At 41.1% G+C, this 24,269-nt stretch overlaps 3 protein-coding genes across 6 annotated transcripts in view; 2 read left to right on the plus strand and 1 right to left on the minus strand.

Annotated features, from left to right (window-relative positions):
- jak2a (Janus kinase 2a) overlaps positions 1–7,812 on the minus strand; it is a 48,896-nt gene extending 41,084 nt beyond the window's left edge. The window contains exon 1 of the mRNA XM_049603691.1: positions 7,421–7,812. The gene's annotated coding sequence lies outside the window, so the exon portion shown is untranslated. The remainder of the gene's footprint in view (positions 1–7,420) is intronic.
- A 5,910-nt stretch (positions 7,813–13,722) lies between these two features.
- Positions 13,723–15,853, plus strand: LOC125905607 (zinc finger and BTB domain-containing protein 26-like). The gene is made up of 4 exons (XM_049603692.1): positions 13,723–13,829; positions 14,125–14,440; positions 14,768–15,055; positions 15,311–15,853. Exons 2-4 carry the CDS (start codon positions 14,132–14,134, stop codon positions 15,851–15,853), a joined length of 1,140 nt encoding a protein of 379 aa, XP_049459649.1. The 5' UTR covers positions 13,723–13,829; positions 14,125–14,131.
- Positions 15,854–22,904: 7,051 nt separating this feature from the next.
- Positions 22,905–24,269, plus strand: part of rc3h2 (ring finger and CCCH-type domains 2) — a 34,760-nt gene continuing 33,395 nt past the window's right edge. For 3 of the 4 annotated variants that reach the window (XM_049603685.1, XM_049603687.1, XM_049603689.1), the window contains exon 1: positions 22,905–23,407. The gene's annotated coding sequence lies outside the window, so the exon portion shown is untranslated. The remainder of the gene's footprint in view (positions 23,408–24,269) is intronic. The other variant, XM_049603688.1, reaches the window with a different exon arrangement.

Genomic DNA, 24,269 nt, shown 5'->3' on the forward strand with positions numbered 1-24,269 from the left:
CTCCCCTGCACAACCTTCAGGAAATGTTTATGGCAAGAGAAGAATGGCTATGAACCAACAACAAATCCAGATGTCCCATGCATAAATGGATGGGCTATTTTATGAAGAGCCTTCAGAACTATTTCTTCCCTCTTCCTTCCTACTGTACGTCAGGAAATGGGCATCATCCATGGCTTACTGCAAAGCAAGGATAATCCTAAAACTGAAACGATTATTAAATTGACAGAAAGTTAATCTGCAACAATTCTGACTTCATGTTTAAGATATTTTACATAGAAATGCAAAAAATCTCTGGTCCCAGCCTCTCAAATGTAAACACTTACTAGTTTCTCTTAGTCTTCTGATAGTAAAATGAACACCTTTGGATTGTAGACTTGGAATTTACATTTTATATTTCAAATGATTAATCCAAAAAGTAATAATCTATAATACAGTGCCTATAAAAATATTAATGAGAGGGTTGCTAATAAAGAAGGCTACCGCGATAACTCTAAAGCAGCTACAGGTTTCTACTGCCAGGGTCACCTGGGTGCTTCACCGGTCACAGCTTTATGACAGAGTGGGAGAGGGAAAGAAAGGTTTAATGGTCTGATAAAACCAGCATCAAGCTTTTTGACCATAACACTAACCAGTTTGTTTAGAGTTGGTGAAGCCCCACACATTAACATAACCCATCTTTCCAAACAGGAAGCCTGGTGCTGGTAGCATTGTGCTTTGGGCAAAATCTGCTTTCCAGATGTACAAAGCTAACACAGACAAGCACACATACACAAAGCTATAACTACTATCAAAAGCTACCCCAATAACTAGAAGGAGTGAATACTCGGTTACGTGTCTAAAATGCGCAATGACTTCTTCAATAATGTGAAGCAACAGAACAAGTACCAATATGGCTTGACACAGGCCCACACCATCAGTAGCTTTCAACCAAGCCTGAGCTCTCTCGGGGAAAACCCCTCAAAATACACCAAATACACAGATTCAGGTTTTTTTTTTTTTTTACAAGTCTGAGCAGCATGTGTGAAATGTGAGCACGCAGCACTTCAAATATGCACAACACGCAACTTTTCTGGGGAAGAGAAAAATCCCTTGTTGCAGGCCATCACTGAAGCAGTCTATAGCACCTCTATTGCACTCAAACCAGTGTGTTGCGCCACCCAAAATATATCATTTAATAATTAAATTAATATCATAAACATGCGGATGACTAGTGGACTAATGGCCCTAAATGACAACTATTGGTCAACTAGGAGAATTCTTAGCCAGGGGAGTCCTACCTAGTGAGGAGGTGTGGTTGCCCCTGTTACTAGGTACAATGCATTCTATAACAGATGTGATTGGTTGCCTTTTTGTGAGCCTGCAAGGTGTGAACACCAAGTGGAAATGAACAGGACTGCATTAGAATATGAGACTGTGAGAGCACAGTAGTTGTCACTGTGATCAATCTGCTGATGGATGGTAGTTACAGACACAAGTTATCACTGCTGTGCTGGTGCATTTTTTCTCAGTTGCCACATATCTTAGTGTTGATGTGATCACTTTCATTTCTAGTGTTATAGTGTTGTTGTGTTGGGCGGAGATGTGAACACATCTTTGATGAGATCAACCACAAACATTTACCCTGCACCATCGGATCTGTAGCATTTCATTAACTCACTGTCATTCTGTGTTTGGAGTAGACTTGCACCGATTTATCGGCAGTGCTCGGAATCGGGCCGGTTTTCACATGATCGGCTGTGACCTGCGACTGGCCGGTCAGTCTAAAATATGCCGATTTAAAACGGCGGTCAAATTCCCGGCGCGCCCCATGATTGACATCGTGTAACACAGCAGCGCACACGCACACAGCTTGGGCGATGTGAGGAAGTGAAACACAGGCGGCTTCTCACCTTAATCATTAACGCACATCAAAACAGAGAAGGAGAAAGTTGTTAATTGTCCGTGTTAAACTGAACTGCGGAGCTCTCACTGCTGCTGCTGAGGCGCGTGTCCGCGTGCCGGAGATGCGTGTGTCCGCGCGCTTACTGGCGGGCGCGTTCTGAGGACCTGTGTGAATTTTCCACAGGAGATATTTTTACTTTTTTTGTCTATTCAAGAAATTACCCACAAATGTTATACACCAAGAATTATTATTTTATTAATCTATGTTTTTATTTACGTATGCCTTTTTTACTTATTTATTTTAATACTGTACCTGAAGTTATATTTGAACAAAAAGGAAAATGTTTCTTAACCTGTGTCACTGTTTGTTTGTTTGTTTGTTTGTTTGTTTGAGATGATTATTGAAAAGCTTGTTCTATCTTGGTTAAAATGTTCTAATAAAGAAAATATAGAATATATTGCAATGTCATGTGTGCTGTAAAGTGGTTTGAAAAAAAATGAAATCGACCAAAATCGGAATCGGCCATCCAAACACTCTGCAAATCGGAAATCGGCATTGGCCCAAAAACCTGTAATCGGTCCAAGTCTAGTTTGGAGAATATCTCTCTTTCTGTACCTCTTGGTCCACAATTTTCTTCTCTGTTTAAGAAACTTTGAAGCCTCTTTTAAGTCCTCATTCCTACCTCTAACAGTTTTTCCATCATAGGAGCTCTTGTATTTTGTACCTTTTATCTTTACCAGGATTTAGTCCTAACTGCAGTAAATTCTCAGAAAACATCATTATTCTTCTGCTTTGTGAGTACGTACAAAAGGTTTAAGTCTGTGTCATACCTAGTCATGTTTTAACCAGTAACTACACAAACCCATCTTTTGAGGTAAACTGTGCAATCCCTTGTGAGCTCCTTTTGTCTTTTGACGGCATACGTGCCTCTCTTGATATCTTATTCTCACATGCTAAAAAAGGAAATCGATGAAAACAGGACAATGTCAGGCTGGAAAAACCGAGGGGTATAATCTTAACTGAGCAAACAGTACAAAAAGAGAGCTGTGTCTAAAGTTCATTTGTCCTTGGCATTTCTGCTCACTCACTTCCCGTGCAGTGATGCAATACTATAGTTGTTTCAGTGGGTTTACACTTCCTCAAATGTGCCAAAGGCAGTGCACTTACTCTTTGTAGTGATAAAATGAAACCAACTCCATATTCTTGTAACTTAAAACTGTCTTTGGTCCTACCTCCTATGGCAAACAGGTCGCCCGTAGATACTTTTTACTTTTACTTTTGATCCATCAATGTAGAAACAACAACCACTTTCTTGTAATGTCTCCTCATGAAACCTTGAAGAAAGCCCATGCTACATATTTCTTTTCCCACATGAATAAAATAGAGGGGTAATAAGCATTAAAGGCAGCTTTGTCAGAGAAACTCCACATGAAAGGACCCACAGTTTAAGTGACCATCTGTAGCTGAAAGTTATGCAAACAGAACCTCAACTCAGCACTAAACAATGAATATGGTATCAACGCTGATATACTGAGGGTTCGCTGGAGGAAAATACCACACTGTTCTGTCATCCCATAACATTTAAAGAAAAATCACATTACGTCATCGACAAAATGTACAGAACAAACCACAGATTAATGTCATGAAAGTGAGATGGGAAACACACAGGTGTTTCCCTTCCCTGCAGAACAGTACTGTATTTACGTTCTTAACATGATATTTGTGTGCTGGCTCTTGCAGAGTTTTAAAGACAAGGGTGCTGTGATTAAAAGATATTTAAAAAAACAGCATTATGGAAAAGATTCGGGGAAAAGGGATTATCTTCTAAAATGTGAAATTCACCTCCGACTGATTCCAAAGAATATGAATGACTGCAAAAGTACTCCCTGTGAAATGTTCTGACAAGGGTTTTCATGATACTGTAAGTCAGCTTGTCTTCCAAAAGCAGCATGCCTCAACAACTAAATGAATCAAGGCTCCGGGAAACACAGGGCTACTTCACGTTTCATTCACCCTAAACCACAGTGTGGGAGGTTTTCATTCTCTTGAGTTCAGATCAGCTGCAAGCATACTCTAAGATCCGGTACTCCTAAGATTGCACAAAACATTATTTAGGCAAAAATGTGACACAGAAAACGTGCAGCTGTAAATTTCTTGTTACAACATGCTCAAGTTCGAATGAGCCAGCTCATGTGTCTCTCCATTACAGCAGCTGACAGTGCAGTTCTTTGAATGTGACTGGAATAAAACTTGCAAGAATAATGTACTTTCCCCATTAACGTCTGCGTGTCTGTCTGTGATTATGTTCTTCTTCCAGTAAACAAAAATGCTACATCAGCTTGAAGTGCTTTGACAAGTAGTCTTATGAATTAGCACTGCCTACTTACAATTAAGTCATGTACAAAAAATAATCTGGAACATTAGTACTTGTTTTTTCAACCATAAAAACAACAGAACGCTGTTTAAAGCTAGTTTGACTGGGAGAAAATAAAATATCACAACCTATTTTTGACTAAATACCTCGATATCAATATTGCAATGATATGTTAGGGTTGACTGTGCTTTTACAAAGGATTTACACAATGAGATTTTTGATAAATAATCATAGGCAGACAATAGAACAGTTTGATGAGTTTAGAAAATTACATTACTTACTGTACCACAGCCTTAAACCCAGAGAAAAGACAACACTTACAATCTTACGATATATTTAGATATTTAGATATAATATGAACATATTGCCCAACCCTAAGTGTAACCCTAAATAGATACACTACTAAGTATAGCCAAAGATACTGGACCACGTCTTTGGTATAGCCTTGTCGTGAAAAAGGTTAATACTGTATCCTCTCCTTCTGCCCAGCAGTCCCCTTAACATGGTTTACAGTCAATTTAAGTATCCATATTAGCACTGTTGTTTGGAGATGACTCAAACAGTGCAAACAACCCTGCGTCCCTTCTCAAAACCAGAGAACAGAGTCAACATTATAAAGCTTGGACTGGAAAATGACTTGCCTGCTCTGAGGAGAATCAACTGGCCCAGCTTTCAAAATAAGTTATCTAAGATAAGCGTTGATATAAATCATGTGACAGCACGATCAACAGTCTAAATTTACACTCAGCTACCAGTTTATTAGGCACACTTAGTTAGCCTAACACAGTCTAACAGAAGAGTCCTGTTAAGTATCATCCCCACATGAGGGTTATAATGTTCTGCTTTTGTTGTAACTGGTCTAGAAAGGTGTTGATTTAAGAATGAGGGAATCACCTTCTCTGCACCATACTGACAGAATCCAGACCTCTTCAGGTGTTGACTCAATTTAATGGTCATGCAGCAAGAATGTAGTCTGTGGAGTTGTTTAACAGCAATGCATTTTACTGAGGTGTGTTTCTCACATTAGAGACACACCTCAGTATAACTTAATACAATTCAAGAGCACCCAAACTTGCAGCTTCAGAAATGAGCATAAAGTTGAATCAACATCTCTCGAAAACAGTTTAGATTTAACTCCAACCAATAAATGAACCAGGCCATTTTATTGACCAATATATATATATATATATATATATATATATATATATATATTATATTGATTGGTCTATGACATTGGTAAGTATCTGCAAATGTGTAAGAAATTGCGGTTCACAAATGCCAGTTGTATGTTTGAGCAAGGGCATAGTTTTTTTCCAACACTGGAGAGAGGGGAACACATATATTGGTCCTCCAATTTTGAGCATCAAACACTTAGGCTAGAGATGCACGCAAATACTGGCATGTCGTCGGTATACAAATTATTGTATTTCATGAGTATGGTTGCATAATAGGATGTTAATTCTAATACAGGAGATACTTGATGATCGCTAAGGCGCCGATCACACAGAAAGCGTTTTGCGGGTTGCAAAACTCGAGGCACACTGCCAATGCCATTGGTAAAAAAAAAAAAATGCTTGCTGCCTTTTTATTATTGCCAGGTAACCACCTCATCACCTCCTTACCCTAACTATCTCATGTTATCAATCTACTGTTTACTTTATTTCACAGTAATTAGTAGCTAGCTACTAAAATATACAGGCAAAGGGTACTTGCTGTGGCTCAGCAAATAGTTTGCTGGACACAGATAAAAGGAGATCTGTGTGGGTACATGGACCCTAAAAAAGAGGGTGGATCATGGGGAGTACCACCAGTTGGTCCAGGAGCTTGTCCTTGATGATGGCCATTTCCAGGCATATTTTACAATAACTCGAGGGCAGTTTGACAACCTGCTGTCTATCGTCGTGCCGTATAGCTCTGGGTGTCCAGCAACCCCTACCACCAGTTTCTCCTCCATTGTTTACCTTATGTAAACTTGTTGTCATGACCACCACAGAAGGCCCGCCTCTCAAAACATCGGAGTGGATAAAAAACATGAGGCGCTTTTCCACTCTGAGTTGAGTTTTTCCAACTCGAGGAGTTAAGAGTGCTTCTGCTACAATGTCAGGCACCTAGAGCGCAGAAATGCGAGGTGTGTCACAACGCAAAAAACACAGGCAAAAAGCCTAATTCTCATGAAAAATAATTACAAAAAGCCGCCTCCAGCTGCTAAAACGCTTTCTGTGTGGTCAGGCCTTACATTAGATGGGGGAAAAAAGTGGATATATCCATACCAGTATTGGTAATCGGCAAAATTAGTTGTTATATATCAGCATATTGGATATCGATATCATACATCCCTAACTTAGGCCTAATTTCATGCATTCTGGTGAATTTTTATGCACCAGTTTGTGACATTTCTGCATCAAGTTATGGTGTAAATGACTTAATATTTGTCAAAAATAAAAGTTATATTCTACTTACACGTTTTTGTTTTGGGGGACAAATGCAAACGTAAATATTGAGGAGTATGTGTCCCCTGAATGCCTCCCAAAATGTACACCTATGTGTTTTTAGGTAATGTGTAACAGCGTCTTTATTACACAGCTTGTCCCCCAGAGTAAACATATTACTAAATAAAGGCATCCTTATCAAAAATGATTGTTTACACTATGTTTAAGTATGAAAGGAGTAAATATTGGCCAATATACTGTTGTTTTAAAAAATCTCAGTAACAAATCCAAAATCAACCTGGCTCTTATCAAGACGCCTTTAAGAAAAACTAATCACTTATAACCCTCATGAAGGTAGGATTTATTGCAGGGCTGTTGAGTATGAATAACATTACTTCAGTTTCATATAGTTGTACCCAATACACTAGCAGCTAGGTGTTTGTAAACCTGTAGTGAAACATCACACATGTCAATTCATCAGGCTGATATTTCACATCAAGTGTTTTGCTCAACATTCACACAGCTGTCAACCACATAAACAAAAGTCTGTGATGTATGGTAAGCACAAACTTTTCTGTTTGCTGTTGCATAGTGTAGTTTAGCAGCTCTATCACAGACCAGCTGATGTAGCGTTAACTTATTGCTAAGCTAACTGTAACAGGAGTCAGTTTGCAGGAACTTCATGGCACAACAGTTACCGCTCGTGTGACACACTAACAAACACATACAACTTACTCTGTCTGTTGTCTTCTGATGTGCTGTCTGCTTGAGATTCCCAAAATCAACACAGGTCTGTCTGTCTGTCTGTCTGTCTGTGAGGTCCCACCGACTCAGCCCGGGTTAGCTAGCTGACGTTACGCCAGGCACGGACCAACGGCTCGCGTTATCTGTCAACAAAGTCCCGTTGCTTCGCTATTTGCCCTGTTAACTGCCATTCCGTCGGTTCTCACGTCTTCTCTTGACCTATTTTCATTTTCCGCCTCGTACCGACTCACTTTGTAACTCCCAATGAGCTCATAACTGTTTGCCCGACATGACGTTTGACTTTAGGTGGAGGATGTGACTGTTAACGAACAGTACTACTTCCCTGACTCACGCGCAGTTGTCTCCCCTTATGAGTCGATGATGATGATGATGGGTGGTGGTGGTGGTGGTGAGGGCGGAGCAGGATGTCTCCAATCGGGCTGAAGCCTGCAGTCTGACCCCCTGACTGGGTTTCCTCTGTGCTTGACACGAAAATAGTTTTCTAGTATCCTCCATGGAGTTGAGGAAGTCGTGTAGCCTACATTTACTCAAGTAACGTTACTGCTACTGCTACTTTACTTATACTTTAGCCCTTTTCCACTACATTTGATAAGAAAATATAGTAGCCTACTCCACGGACGGTACCTTTATTTGATAGTGGGCTAATAGCTTCTTTCAGGTCATGATTTTACAACATGTAATGAGCATAGTAGTGTCATAGAATAGAAGAGAAAGAACTTTATTCATCCCTGAAGGGAAATTCAACTGTCCAGCAGCTTCTAAAAAACAACAACCACACGTCCCTTCATCAACAACAACACAGTGGTATTAAAATAGGCAAAATAAAATAAGCTAAAATAAGTGCATGAATAGAAATTAAAAATCTAATTGAAATTAAATTAAAATTGCCCATTCTAGGGTGTCGGTGGCTTAGTGGCAGAGCAGGCGCCCCATGTACAAGGCTGTTGCCGCAGTGGCCCAGGTTCGACTCCAGCCTGTGGCCCTTTGCTGCATGTCACTCCCTCTCTCTCCCCCTTTCGTGCCTGTCTGTCTTATCAAATAAAGGCTAAAAATGCCACAAAGAATATCTTAAATAAAAAAAATTGCCCATTCTACAGTCCAGTCCAGCTGTGGCAAAGGTGTGTGTGTGAGCGTGTGTGACTGGATTCAGGAGGCGTTAAACAGTCTCATTGCCGTGGGGACGAAGGATCTCCTGAAACGCTTTGCTCTGCAACTCAAGCCCTTTTTAGATAGGAATTATGCAAATTTGCAGGAAAGCCCAATCAGTCTTCTTTCACCATTGGCAGTATAAAAGCAAAGTCGGGGAGTGCGGCAAAATGTCACCTACCTAATTTTGTTTATACAGAATGTGCCTTTTTTCGGGGCAATGGGGGGCGTGAGCAAGTAACAAAACGTGTAGCTCAGCGTGTGACATAAACAGTGACATGGGAGGGTAGCTACAGCTGGTCAGTCCTTCGGCAATTCTCTCGTAAGTTGGGCTGTCCTTCACCGTCCGTCATCTGACGGTTAATGGCCTCTTCATTTGTGATGGCAAGGAGGGCGCGCAATGCCTTGTCTCCCCAGTTGCTCATCTTTGTAGTGTCTGTCAGGTTTGCGTTCTCCTCTTGCTACTAGCTGTTCGCTAATTCCTGCTATCAGCTGTTTCCTGTTTATCCACCGCCAGTGGCTCGCATGTGTGGCATCATCAACAGCTCCTCCCACAAGTTATCAACAGTCTTCCCGTTATGGAAGGCCGCTTCGGTCTGTTTAAACTAAAAGGGTTGCGCCAATATGACTACCCTAAGAGGCGGAAAATTGGGTGCCTCGGATCAACTCGCCATTCCGCCTCTGTGTGTATAAACCATCGAACCTGGCTGGCAAAACGGCCCAACATTCGCGGAAAATCTGTCAGTGTAAAAGGGGCTTCAGTGAGATGAGCCAACTGCTGCAGCTGCTCCTCTGTCGCTCCAGGCGGCTGTGGAGAGGGAGTCTGCTATTGTCCATTAGAGCTTTCAGTTCAGGTCCAGTCTCCTGCTGAGCACTGAGCCAGCTTTTTTAACCAGCCAACCCTGTCCAATCGCTTGGTGTTTTTGTCTGTCAGGCTGCCTCTCGGCGACCCCTCGATGCTCTTAGCTGAGTGTCCCGCGGGGTCTGAAGCGTTTACTTTGAAAAAATTAGTGTTCAAAGCAGGCCCGGTCGCCTGAATAACGCAGCTAGGAATAATGGAATAGGACTCCGGTTCTATTTTGTGGCAGCGTAGAAAAGTGCACTGGCCACCACTGTGTGGTAGAACATGGTCAACATCTCCAGACACACATCAAAGGACCTCAGTGTCCAAAGCAAGAACCGGCGGCTCTGCCCCATCTGTAGAGGGCGTCAGTGTTAGAGGGCCAGTCCAGCTTATCATCCAGGAGGACCCTGAGATATTTGTAGGTGTGTGCACCACTTCAATTAATAATAGATAGATGTTAGTAGTTAATAGATGTTAGTCTTTGCAACCTCAATGCATATGTGATTAGTTCAATCTCACACAGTTCCCATATTTGTTTAATCTAGATGTTGTATGTTGGAGGTTTAGGATTCAGCCATCTAAGTGTGATACATTAAATCGCAGCCCGCAAGAGGATTTGTATTGGATACATTTTTGCCCTCCCCCAAATCGATCCCTCCCTCGGATTGCTCCGAGGAAAATCACCCTTGGATTTTTGGGGATTTTTTGACGGAACACTGCTTTCATGGCATCTGACATATGCTTTCAAAAGTTGCTTAACTTTGGGCAGGACCAAAAATTAGTGTGTGGTTTCCAGTTTGTGGGCCACATTTTCTCCAACACATCTTGTTGTCATTTTCTATTTAAACTCTCAAATGTGCCTCACTGCACATTTCCCTCCAGGTGTCTGGTGATATGTCAGAGTTTGATTCGATCTCCCATTTCTCCTTCATTTGTAAGCTGTGTTTTTGGGGGATTTGAGAGGAGTACTGAGTATACTTTAGCGATTACTCTTCTTACCACATTCCTGATTTGGATTCTTGTGATGAACTGTTCTGTTGGAGTTGGTTTTTTTAATAAGAACTTTTTATATTTAAAGTTTATTTTTCTGAAAATAATTTTACTTAAGTAACAATTTTAAGAAAAGGATTTTTACTTGTGCTAGAGTATATCTATACCGGTGCACTGCTATACTTCCTCCACCACAGCACCAAGCACAATGCATGACAAAGACGATATATAATATACATATAATAATTAATGGTATATTGTATATAAATCATGAATAGTCCTCTGGATATTTTCCAAGTAAGTTCTTACTTACCCTTCTGTAAAACTTCAATTAATAGCCCGGCCTATTATTTGCTTAAATCGCTGAAATCAACAGGCTTATATTTGGGCCCACTTGGGCAAACCCATCCATGTGGACAAATGTCATGAGGCTAATGTGGAACACATGGACAATCCAATATAGGGGCCATTTTTCAGCCTATTTACTACCTATATGGGCCTCACACACAAATGTTGGCTGGGAGGACTCCACCTTTTTATAGATTTTAGTCTTTGCAACCTCAATATGTGATTTGTTCCATCTCACACTGTTCCCATATTTGTTTAATCTAGATGTTGTATGTTGGAGGTTCAAGATTCAACCATCTAACTGTGATACATTAAATCACCACCCCCAAGAGGATATGTATTGGATACATTTTTGCCTTCCCCTTAAACTGTTCAGGGATTGCTCTGAGGAAAATCACCCTTGGATCTGAAAGACAGCTCTTCAGAGAGAGCGTTACGACACTCGAGGATTAAGGCACCTGGCATACTGACACAACTTTATCCTGTATCCATAAAACAATACTGACAACTTGGATGAATTTTATGAAAAACCCCTTGATTCCTGTGATCTGAGGATCCTTACGGACTAAAGGAATATGAATAACTTACAGGGTAATCGAGGGATAGACACACAATCTGAGGTAGCCAACAACCTGCTTTTACACATCCAAAGAACTTCTATGAAAAAAATGAACTGCTTGGCAACCAGACCAGGCGTCTATTTGAGACAGGTGTTCATTAGTCAAAATGTGTAGCCACGCCAGGCTAGTAAAAGGGACCGGGCACTTAGTTGGGACTAGCCTTTTAATTGAGGTTTTACGTTTATTTTGTAATGCAGAAGCATAGCAAGCCACTGCAAAACCAGGAAACCTATGATCCTTGAAGTTCCCATCATTTTCACTTCTTTGCCAGTAACCCCGCCCTGCATTGCTTCCTTTTCTGTTATTTTGTGCAGAGACCTGAATAAATTGAGCATCACACATAGAGAACATCACATCAAAGGAACTATTGTGTTCCCTCTTGGGGATGGGTGGAAGCAGTTTTTGTGAATATCTGTTCTGTTTATGCAAATTAACAAAAACCCAACAAACATATTTTTGCCTTGATGTGTATATTGGATTAGTTTGTTGGATTTATTGGGAAATGTGCTGCAAGCATTTTATGAAAACATGCAATGGACCTGTAAATTGATGCATATTAGGTCACAGATCCCCTTTTGAGTAAATTTCACTTCAGGGACCTCCATCTGAAAAGGCTGTGGTTGTTAGATATGATTAAGACCAGAATTCTGTAGTTGTCAACGACAGTTGAGGACATAACCATGGAGGAAGCGAAACTCATGTTTAGTCACTCTTATGATTCTTACTCGCATTGGGCTTGCTTCTATAGTGAATCAAATAGTGAAAATGAATGTTCCTCATTTTCTGGGGACCCCTGGAATTCCCTCGAGAAGCCCCTAGGGACTGGGTGTCCCCAGACCGCTGGTTGAAAACCACTGATCTATATCGTAAGACGTCAAACCAGGTGATGCAGAAGAGTGTGCAGACAGACTAAAAATGTTCTCACAATGTTGAGTTGTGAGACATGTTTGACTGCACAGAAATGCTTATGAAGCGACCTCAGACTCTGTTTGGACTTGTAGGTCAAAATTCCAATTTAGAGTCACCAATTAACCTAACCTGCATGTTTTTGTACTGTGGGAGGAAACCTGAGTACCTGGAGGAAACCCACGCTGATACAGGAAGAACATGCAAACTCTGCACACAGGTTCACACCCCCCACCCTGGATTCAAGCCAAGAACCCTCTTGCTGTGAGGTGACAATGCTAACCACTGCACTGACATGCTGGAAAGATAAAGAAAGATAAACAAACAGCCTTATCACAGTACATTTTTACCCTATTTGCAAAATGGGCTGGTGGGGTCTTTTTTATACTTTAAAACTACAATTAAAACTACAATTATTAGCATGAAAGCTGAATATTTTTCTTTACAGTACAGTGGTGTAATCATGGAATGATGTGATTATGGAGGTGGTGTGTATGGCAGTCAGTTAACCCATGGATGGATATCTGAACAGGCCCACCAGACACAGGCCTAGGGGCCCAAAGTGTCAGGGCCCCCTGCTTACCTTCACCTGCAAAACATCACACAAATGAACAGAGACACAAGAAGACCACATGACATGCAAAGAAACTGCAAAGAGACACAAAATAACCACAAAGAGATGCAAAAAGCAAAAGCACCACAGTCTGAGTGTCTTGCTCCTACAGTATGTAGAAGATGTAGTGACGGCCATGAGTTAACCTCATCATCACATAGGGAACATGTTCCCCTTAATATTTAGAGCATGACCCCTGCAATGAAATGGAAATAGCAGAGGACTTTCATTTACACATTTACACCACAAATTGGTTCATAAAACTTCACTAGAATGCAGGAAATTGTGTGTTAGATGCTCAAACTTTTCTGGTGGAGGACCCCTTGACCCTGCATTTCATACGTGTCAACCACCAATGTTGAAACAAAACTGCTTCCTCTTGGTTTTGTGTGTACAAGTTCTCTTTTTTGGGCCATATTTATTCCCAGTTTACTTGCCTGACACTTCTCGTTCAGGCGAAGACCAACAAGAGCCATATCATCCCATATTTGAACAGCTTGACTAATTTATTTACTTGCATATTTTTTGGCTACTGAATTGTATTATTTCGGTGGGTGGGTTCTCACAATATCGTCTCAGGAACAATCAGTGCCTAGAAATCCTGGTGAAATAAAGGTACTGAAGGAGTTAATTAGCTCACGAGCTCCTGCGCAGCACAGACACACACATACTGCTGTCTCCATTTAAGATCCTCAGTCAGCAGAAAGCCGGAGGAAGTTGAGACGACCATTGCTTAACTGCTGAATGATACATCTCCTTCTACATGTGTAGCTCATTAACGCCCTTTTTTCTGACAGTAATTGTGGTTAAAGTGACAGGCATTAGACGAATAGAGACTCACTGTCCTCTTTGAGTAAAGTGTGGTTTTCAGGCCAGTGGATCCATCATCACGGGAAGAGCCTGCAGTAAAAGGTGGGGCTGCATCATCACATCCATGTGTGTTCTTTCTATCTGGTATCTGGGAGTGTGGAGTGTAATTGTTGACCATAACTGTCCCTTGGTAATGATGAGGGATGTGGGAATTGTGATTTGTGTGTATCTTAACTTTTATCACACTTCAAATTCAAACATGTACTCACACTGTTCAACTAGAGGAAGCAGGAAAGGAAGGAGGAAGCAACCTTTTTGAAAACACAGATAAATGAAAAACAGTCTGTATTCCATCTCTAATAAACTGTGCACCAAATATTCTTTCAAATCCACACAGACACATCATGTCAAGCTCCTTTGACACCCTACAGTTTTGCTTCCCCTCTCACGGTGACGCAATCCTCAGCAAAATGAAGACACTCAGAGAGGAACACTGCTTCTGTGACATCACGCTCCTCCTTGGGGATCCACAAGGTGCCACTGTCCAGCCTCCATACTTCCACGGTCACAGAGTGGTGCTTGCAGCCTCCTCGGACTTCCTACGTGACCAATTCCTACTCCATGAGGGCCAAACCGAGCTGAGCGTGGGTGTTGTTTCCAGTGTGGAGGTTGGTGAGAGACTTCTCCTGTCCTGCTACACTGGGCTCTTAGAGGTACAATATGATCTACTGCTTCTAAACAGAGCAGATAAACGTATAAATCATTTTACAGCAGGTTTCCTCTTGCACAGTTCAATTGAGATGACATGACTGCAAAACAGATTGTTAGAACAAACAACATCAAAGGTTACAGTCAAAACAAACAGAAATAAGGAGCAACATTAGAGTGTGTGATGTGAAAGTTAAAGATGACTGAGACGACTTTACTCACACTTAGTTTTGTTTTTGTGTGTGTCTTTAAAGTGTGCAGGTACAAGTTTCGCTTTAACCTTGTGTTGTTAGTTGTTTTTCCTGTGATATTATTACCCTGGTGTCCCGTAGGTCCCTCTGAGGGAGCTGGTGAGATACCTGACTGCCGCCAGTGCACTTCAGATGAGCCAGGTGGTGGAGAAGTGTGCCCAGGCCATTTCTCAGTATCTCAGTCCCTCACTGGCTTTCTTGAAATTGGAGAGACACAGTACCTGGCCAGGCTTCCAAAATCAGGAGGAAAAGGATGCAGCCAAGCCTGGCACCAGCAACCAGGAAGCGAGTACAGAGGACGGGGGAGCGGTTGTTTTCCAGTCGAGGGTCAGCCAAGGAGGTGAGGTGGATGTCCAAGGACTGAGAGAGGTCAGAGATGATGGGAGGGTGGTTATAGCCAAAATAGAGTTATCTGAAAATGTAGCATGTTGTCTCGATACCCTGGAGTCAGAGGAAGGCGGAGACATCCGGCCTGTTCACACAAACAGGCCATCCTGTCAAATTTGTCACATCAAAGGTGCCGAAGTATGTGAGCTGCCCCCTCCCACAGCTGTCCAAGATCATTTGTCGTCAACAAGCAGAGGAAGTTTTGCTCAACACAAAGATTGGGTGGACAGTACCCAGAACCACAATGAAAGCGCAGGGGAGGAGCAAAGAAAAGAAGGAGAAATGTTCCTGCTGGAACTGCAAGATTATGAAAAGCTGATGGACTCAAATCTAATTCCCCTCTCTGCAGCACATTTGCCAACGAGTGATTGTTCAGGAGACGAGCTGACAGAAGATGCACACAGCATATTGGTGCAGAGGCCGTACCTGTGCAGGAGGTGTGACAGGGTCTTCCAACACCTGGAGAGCTATGTGGGCCACCTAAAGGAGCACAAACAGTACTTGTGTTTGGTCTGTGGCAAAGGCTTTTCTCAGAGGAGCAGCCTGACCTGTCACATACGCATCCACACTGGGGTCAAGCCTTTTCGCTGCCCGCTGTGTCACAAGACATTTTCCAAAAAGGCCACGCTGCAAGACCACCTCAATCTGACCACAGGGGATAAACCCCATAAGTGTAGATACTGTGCTGTGCACTTTGCACATAAGCCAGGCCTTAGGCGCCACCTAAAGGACAGTCATGGTAAGAGCCTGCAGGACATGCTTGAAGAGGCTGTGCACTGAGTATAGCAGTTTTAGCAAGTGGTGTTAACAAAGGAGGCTTAATAGTTATTTATTTCTATATTACATTGAGAACATCTCATATAAGGTATCAGGAAGCACATTAAGCTACATAACACAGATTGCCCTGAACTTAAAAATATTTTTATTGCAGATTTTCATATTATACAAACAGGACACTGTATCACACCTACCTGCATGTACCTATCCAGCCCACCTGCCCCCCTGACCTGCAACTCTAAATTAGAGTCGGCCATTTTTGACATTTGCCAATGAGGAAAAGCACACAAAGGAACAAAACAAGAGCAGACAGACAGAGAAACACAATCACGCAACAAGTTAAGAGATTAGACAATGAAGGGTTACATTCTCATCTTTTATATATCCAGATGTGAAGAAAGGCTGCCAAGTTGCAGAAAATCTCTAAACAATTGGGGCTGCAAAAATTAAATAAATAAATAAATGACTTGATAAATAAATTAAAATGCCCTTCCATGTACCAGAAAAATAGAAGAAAAAAAATGTGGTCATTAATTAATTGATAAAAATGTGTCTTAAATTGATTTCTCTGTTGTAATTTCCTTTACTGTCACTTACTTTTATTAATTACTCATCATCAATATATTTTTTAAGATTCTTTTACAAAGATAAAAACCTTGTACACATATATACATGTATGCTCACAGCTAGAAAGGGTACGCACACATACATAGTGCAACAATACACAAACAGCACTTGAGTACATGAGCGTCCCTCCAGATGTTACAAAATGATCTTGTCAGATGCAGCATATGATTATGGTCCTGTACAGGGTATAATTATGCTGTCCCAGTTTCATGCAATAAGTAAGATAAATCATTGTGCTTAATATACTGAATGTATCGCCCCCACACTCTCTGAAATATTTCTTGTTTGTATATGTGATTTTTTCCCCAATGGTAAACGTAAAGACACATCTTTGAGCCACTGTGCAATACTCGGTTTGCCAGTCTTTTTCCAAACTCTCTTCGCTTGTAATATTCCCATGTTTATGAAGATTTTTTTCATAAAGGTTTATGTTATGTCCTTCAGGGTATAAACCTAATAGGAAAAATGTTGGTTCCATCACTAGTCTCACTGACAAGATCTCCAGTATTATTTCTCAGATTTTCCTATTTATTTACAATCCTCTTTATTTTCCCTTTTGTGAATTAATACATTCATTCATATAGTTTTTAACTTATTTAAAAATGTATTCATTTACATTTATTTTTGCTTTTTTTTTTCCTAAACCCAAACACCCCTAGTGGGGACCTTTTCCTTCTTCTTCTTCTTCTTCTTCTTCTTCTTTTTTTTTTTTACTTTTTTACTTTACTTTTTCCCTCATTTTATATGTTAATTATTCATAATTTTCAGTGTCAGCAGGTGGTGATTACCTACAACACAACCAATAAACAAACAAGCAGCATCACTCCATCATCACATAAACAGAAACAAACTAACAAACAAACAAACAAACAAAAAAACAGCAGACAAAAACTAAACAACATACCTAACATGACACGTGGACAAATAGTCATACAAGAGAAATTTCATATACAATAATTATAAACTAGCTTAACCACAACAAATACAAATTGACTAAAAAAAACATTCTTGAGGCAATAAGACTAAGAGTAGAGTCCATTCACAATTTTAAGTCTTGTTGCACATCTTTTCTCACCACCCCTCAGCTTTTTTTCCCACCTATCTAAGTAACCTTGGTTATGTGTATAACATCCTCTTAAAGTAATCTGGGGTTTAAGGAAGCCTTTAATCTGTAGATGTTAAAAAATCTACTCAAGTTGCTTTATGAATGAACATTTTCCCTAATAATACATATAATTCACAGTATAGGTCTTTGTTTCTGTAACATCCCCCGACATCACAGAGAAGAGATCTAGGTCCGGGTGTAAAGTTATTTTTGAGCACATTTTTTTCTCTCTACAGCCAGAGATTACTCTGCTTTACCAAGAAGATAAAAGAGAGAGAATACTGAGACAACAAGCAAACACTGCTGTATATTACTGCAACAAATTCTGGAGAACTGTTTACTTGATATAAGAATAGTTTCAAAAGACTATTAATCATCTTGTTTGCTGTTTTATTTAATAGAGTGAATACTGCATACTGTCTTGAGGCTGAGGTCCACAGACAGCCTTCACCATTTGACCCGACTGAAATTTTGTGCAGCTCGCTGAGCATTACGTTATAAGTGAGTGGGTTCTCCTGCATGGCTAAGAGGGTTTCCATGCTCCCTCGCTCCATTCTCTCCCTTTGCATCTCTCCCTTTCTCCCTCGGCCTAGACATGTAATCGTCACTCATCTCGGTGAATGGAACAGTAGTTGTTGCCCTCCTCGGGGCGTCCGAGGCGACACTGCCTTGAAATTTGTGAGTCTGTGTGCAGAGAAATGATTAACGCGTGGTGGGTTGTGTATTGAGTACAGAAATTAATGCAAGTGTGTGTCAGTGTGAGCAAGGAAGACAGAGAATACACAGAAATAAAGTCAAAGAAATAAAAAAAACATGGTTTTCCACTTGCATTAAGATATACAGTCGTATCTTCCTCAGAACAGTTACATAATACAGTAATGTGAGCAAACTACAGTCAGCCATCGCTCTCATTTCTGAACATAAGCCATGCTTTATGTTTGAGGTTCGCAATCAGATAAACAAATGATTTAATCTGATGTGGTCCATGCACACGTGCACACACACCCACACAAAGAGGATGTGGCTTTTGGGGCACCTCCATTATGAATGAGCTTGAGGAGGATGATGGCAAAGGGGAAGACGGAGGGGATGTGGTAGGTACAGACACAAGGATTGAAACAGTGATAAAGAAGAATGTTAGGATACTGGGAAAAAGATATGCATGTGGATGACTGTACCAGGGAATCTATTTACTCTTACGCTGGTGGCAAATATGGTTTCCATCCATGCCCACAGTCTGGCAAGATGTCAAGATGAGCCACAAGGAAGGGGCATGAATACAAAAGAGCAGCACCTGCTGAAATCCCCTTAAACAAGACCCTTAACTCCAAACTGTTCCAGGAGAGCTGAGCTGCTCTGTGGCAGACTTCAGGTGTGAATGTGTCTATCTGTGTGAGGCTATTCCTAAAAATGAGATTGCTCCCAGCATAAATTAAGCTTAAAACATAACAGTGAAATGTAGTTTTGTTTTATATTGCTCTGAAGATAAAAAGCACAAATAATCCTCTTTCACCGACTGCGATATTCATTACTAATTAACCAAAAACAAGAAAGGAAAGCCGAGGCTGAGGCAGTGTTATTAGTTTTGCAGGTATTTAGTCATAAACTAAAGTATCAGACAGATTAAATACTGACCTGATGATTTCTCATCCTTTGCGTGTGTGAATCTCTGTGAATGTTATGGCAATCCATTCCACTGCAGTCAAGATATTTCACTAAAAAACACAAATGTCAAACTGCTGATGGCATTAAAGGAAAGGTCGGAGATCAACAAAGCTGGAGCTGGATTTATCATCTGGGAACCCTGAAGGTCTGTCAAAAATGTTGACGATATTACAGTCTGGACTAAAGTGGTGGACCAGCTGACAGACATCGCCATCACTACAGCCATGATGCTAGCGCGGCTAAGTACAAGCAAAGAATAAAGCTCAACTGCTGTAAACACTGCTTTTTGTATGACATCCATAAAGTACGCATATGAGAGATTGCAATCATTGACAGTTTAATGTTTGGTTAACTGTGCTGTAAGACAAACTCAAATGCATCATGGGATTTAAGGGTGTAATTTAGAAAACACTCTAACCTTTTCATGGATTAAAATGAGTTTGACTTAACCGACACCTTGAAGTTACTGCTTGCAGCTGTCAAACTGTTCATCCAAATAATTCCACATCAATTTGACTCAACAGTCACATTCACACACAGAGAGAGGAGGGATGGTCGTGTCACAGAGATGGACAGAAACTGACGTGAAGGAGGGATACAATAACTGTTCTACTTCTTTATTAATAGGAGTTTTTTTCTGGTGGAATGGTGGCCCAGACTTTCAAATGTGTGTACTGTGTAGGTTGTGTTGTATCTAAATTAAAGCTACAGTAGATAACTTTTTTGTCACAATATCCTGACAGTGCTACACGAGACAACTAATATGTGGATAAATCATGTTCCTCTGACTCCTGGTAATGCTTCTAATGGCATTTACAAGAATCACAATGTCTGAACGAAAACAACCAATCAGAGTCAGCAGGAATCTGTGACACAGCTCCCGGAGGAGCTTCAAAAACACAATGGGAAACAATCACAAGCAATGGAAAAACTGCTCATCCCTCCTTTGCCAACAACAGCATACATGGCAAAGGTAAGTAATCCTGAAAGTGAAAGCAAGTTTTTTGTCAACAGTCTTCTTCCTTAAAGATTCTTTTGAAGAGAGACTCCCGGCTGTAATCTGTTGTTGTCATTCAGGCGCAGTGGATTCTTGTAAATGCCATTAGGAGCACTAGGAGGAGCCAGAGGAACATGACTTTTCACAGATTATCTTGCTCATGTACACAGGGGTGTAAATATAGACAGTGCAGGCAGTGCAGTTGCACTGGAGCCCATGAGGTGGGGGGCCCACAGAGAGAGTGGGCCCTCCAGTAATGTGTTGGGTGGAGAATGGGCCCTCATAAGTGATTGCCACCTTGAAAATATGCCTGTGTTCAAAGAAGAACTCTCATTAAATCAAAAACAGTACCATTTGCTGTATATACCCTTAAAAAGGTGAACCCATCTCTGTCAAGTTTATTTTGTCTTTATCTGTAAAACAGTCGGTAGCATCTATAACAAAATGATATGCCTGCTCTATAACCTCTATAACTATAAATCAACTATTAAAATTGCTAAATGAAATAAATAATTTCTTATTTTCTTTGGTATTTTTGTTTATATACAGATATGCAGTGATGATAGCTGGGTAATATGTATGCTGATGTTATCCAGTGTCAAGACTCTGATCATATGACGAGACCATATGTGCGTGATAGCGTGCACTAGGGCCCATCCTAACTACATTATGCCACTGCATGTACTACTGTCAGCATGTAGTGACAATTTCATTAAATATGAAATATTTTTTAGAAAGGTTACCCACTGCAGCTTTTTAAAGATATTTTTAGGGCATTTTGCCTTTAATTGATAGGACAGTCAAGTGTGAAAGGGGGAGAAAGAGAGGGAGCGACACACAGCAAGGGGCCGCTGCGGCAACAGCCCTGCACATGGGGCGCCCGCCCCATCCACCAAGCCACCGACGCCCCACCCACTGTAGCTTTAAGGGCAATGTGTTAAACATTAATTTGTGCTTTTACTACAGGATGATATTAGAGAATGCTAAACTCCTGAGCAGTCAGTTTCTGCAACACTGCTCACTTTATTAGGGATGCCTCTTTGACAATGCAAACCACTCACTCCAGACAGCGAGTCACATATAAATGAAGCAGTCAAAACATTCACACAGGACAATTCAATCACTGTTTAACTCACAGTATCCAGATACATTGTGTAACTCAGTTTGACGTCCTTGCAGTGCAAACACCACTTGCTACCACAGAGACAGCCTGTTCAAATTGTCAAGCAACATTTTCAAGCCAGCAGCTTGAAGCATGTACGAATGGCTTCCTAAAACAACCGAAATAGTAAATTACCACATATTTAGCTCTCCAATATGCATCTTAAATAATGTCTTCCCACTCAGCAGGTTAATGAGGAGAAAGTCTGAGTTATCACCACAGTAAACACTGGAGGTAAAGGCTTCATGTCCAGTGAGCCTGTTTAATACTGTTGAGATGCCAGACTAAGTCCATTACAGTGTACAGGATGAAGCTATCCATCTAACAGGATTAACCTCAGTAGGTTACGCTCATCAACACAATCCAGTGTTTTATCAAGCAGTACAGTAGAGGCAAGGGCGTAGGTTTTGTTTCAACACATAGGGTTCAGGGGTTGAACACTTAATTTACTGCATTCTGGTGAAATTTTCTGCATCAATTTATGGTGTAAATGTATTTAACACGTCTCAGGAATGTTTTAGGAACATCACATCTCTTAAGTCATTCTCCAAATTAATAAAAATCGTGGTTACTGGACAATCAAACCTGGTGTCATGATCTGCTTTGGTTTTATGGTTATGTTACTGTCTCGCTTATGTGCTTTGCTTTGTGCTCTTGTGTGTTTGTTTGTGGCTGTGTGCTTTGGTCTATGTTGTCTTTTATGTTTTACTTTTTTATAGTACATTCTTTTTGGTTATATGGTCTTTGTTTTATTAATAGTGCTTATGTCTTATGTGTTTGCATGTGTGCCTTGCTATGTGCTTTTGTCTGTGGTTATATGCTTGCTCTGTGCTCACGTGCCCTTCTGTGGACATGCCTATCTACGCTTATGTGCGTTATCTTGATGTCTTTTTCTTATATGCACATATACCATCAACCTGCACATTCACGTGACCAAAGTGATGTTCATTAATGTGCACTGTCCCTTTCTAAATAAAATAAACATAAAGCATAAACATAATTTTGTCAAAATGAAAGTCCTCTGCTGCTTTCGTGTTTTTATCGGAGGGGACATATGCATGTGTCCCCCCAGAAATGTACATAAGTATAGGCTATAAAAAGGCTCTCTCAATTTAAAATAACACGACATTTGAATGTATTCACAGCCTAATAATAATGACAACTGTTATTTAAGTTGATTAAAATTATTTTGTGTGTGTAATTTCAGCCTTTCCAAAGACTTGAAGCTAATTAAACACATGTACGCATGGTTAGATTATAGGAAAGTAAGCATGATAAGTAATAAGGAAGGCAACCTGAGTTCAGGCATGTTATTCTTCCGCTCCTCCACTTCTCTAAGCTCAGAGCTGCAATAAAAACGAGCGGGAACTGCATGTGTTTGTGTCAACTTCCTCTTGACAGGCGCACTTGTCGAAGCGCATCCTCTGTTCCTTTAAAACCAGACAGCCCACGCCTCGAAAAGCGGCTTGTTCCGGCTTGCCCCTTTACATCTTTTTATCCTTGCCCTCAATATTAAAGTAGTGCCACACGCTGCCAATCCGACAAACACGCACAAGCATTTTTTTTTAAACCGTCGGAGGGTGAAGGAAACCTGCGTCTCGGGGCAGGAGCATGCATGATGCGTGTATGTGTGCAGCAGCTCTCAGACTGGTGAGTCTGAGGCGCAGTTCAGGCACCATCACCGGCGGAGCGATACCACCATCTCCTCTCAGCCCCGGTTTGTCAAAGCTAGAGTGTGTGGCTCACTGTACCTGAGCGAACGTGTCCGTCATGTACTATCGAAAAGGAGGGCAGAGGATCAAAACTGGACCAAGGGACCTGGCTGTAAATCTCTGAAATGCAGAGCCACATCACGCTCCCATCAAGATCTGTCTCCCTGGGCTGGCTGCTGCGGTTGTTTTGCAACTGATGAAGATATTTTTATTATTATTATTATTTTTGATGCGCTTCTGTGGATGTCTATGATTATGTTTATTCTGGGGCTCTGGTGTAGTGCGTGAGGTAAGTGACTTATCCAGAGGCGCGCGCTACTTTCTCCTGCGCCTTTGACATTTTGATGTCAGATTTGGACTGTTTGCTTGTATTTGTTTTCCTCAGCAGCTCCAAATTTCACAAATCATATCATTAGACCATTAGAGCTGGAACTATCCGCCCCCCCAGCTCACCATCAATCCCTGCAACTGGTGCTGATGGAATATCATAAGAAGGCTGCTTGTGTTGAAATTATGGGGCCATAGCTCAAAGCCAGAATGCAAACCAGGGTTTTCTAGAAAGAGTTGAGGCAGTCATTGCATGCTGTAAAGCAACATGAAATTGTAGTGATGCTGCAGTGGAGACTAGTTGATGTTACCCTCCCAGACAAATGTGCTATCTATGAAGGAAAGTCACTTTTGCACTCAGAGTGACTCCTGAGTCAAAGCAGCTGTCTCCAACTTCAAGTGTTGCATGCTGTGTGCTGTATAGCCCTCTGACATCTTAAAGTTTAAGTGATGTTGAGGTTACTCTATAACCTGCTGATATGCAACTGGAAGCAACCTGATCTCCTCACAATATCACCCAAGGCTGCAAAAAAAGATTGCATAATTCCTGGTTGCTCCTGTTACTGCAGACACATCTCACAAGTGTAGTAAAGTAGGCCTATATTATATGCGCTGTGTCATATAGCAGCCTGTGAGCTGTGTAGTGTTCCAGCCTACCATCCATACACTACCCCCACACACTGTGATGACAGGCCTTATGAATAGTTAATCACACAGACCCACATACCCCCTCTGTACACTCAAAAACAAGACATAAAACAACTAGTAGTAATCCTGCTATGAATTATGGAGTGAAACATTTCAGATATCACAGGAAATCTAGC

This window comes from Epinephelus fuscoguttatus, linkage group LG18, assembly GCF_011397635.1.
Source record: "Epinephelus fuscoguttatus linkage group LG18, E.fuscoguttatus.final_Chr_v1".
NCBI classification, from domain to species: domain Eukaryota; kingdom Metazoa; phylum Chordata; class Actinopteri; order Perciformes; family Serranidae; genus Epinephelus; species Epinephelus fuscoguttatus.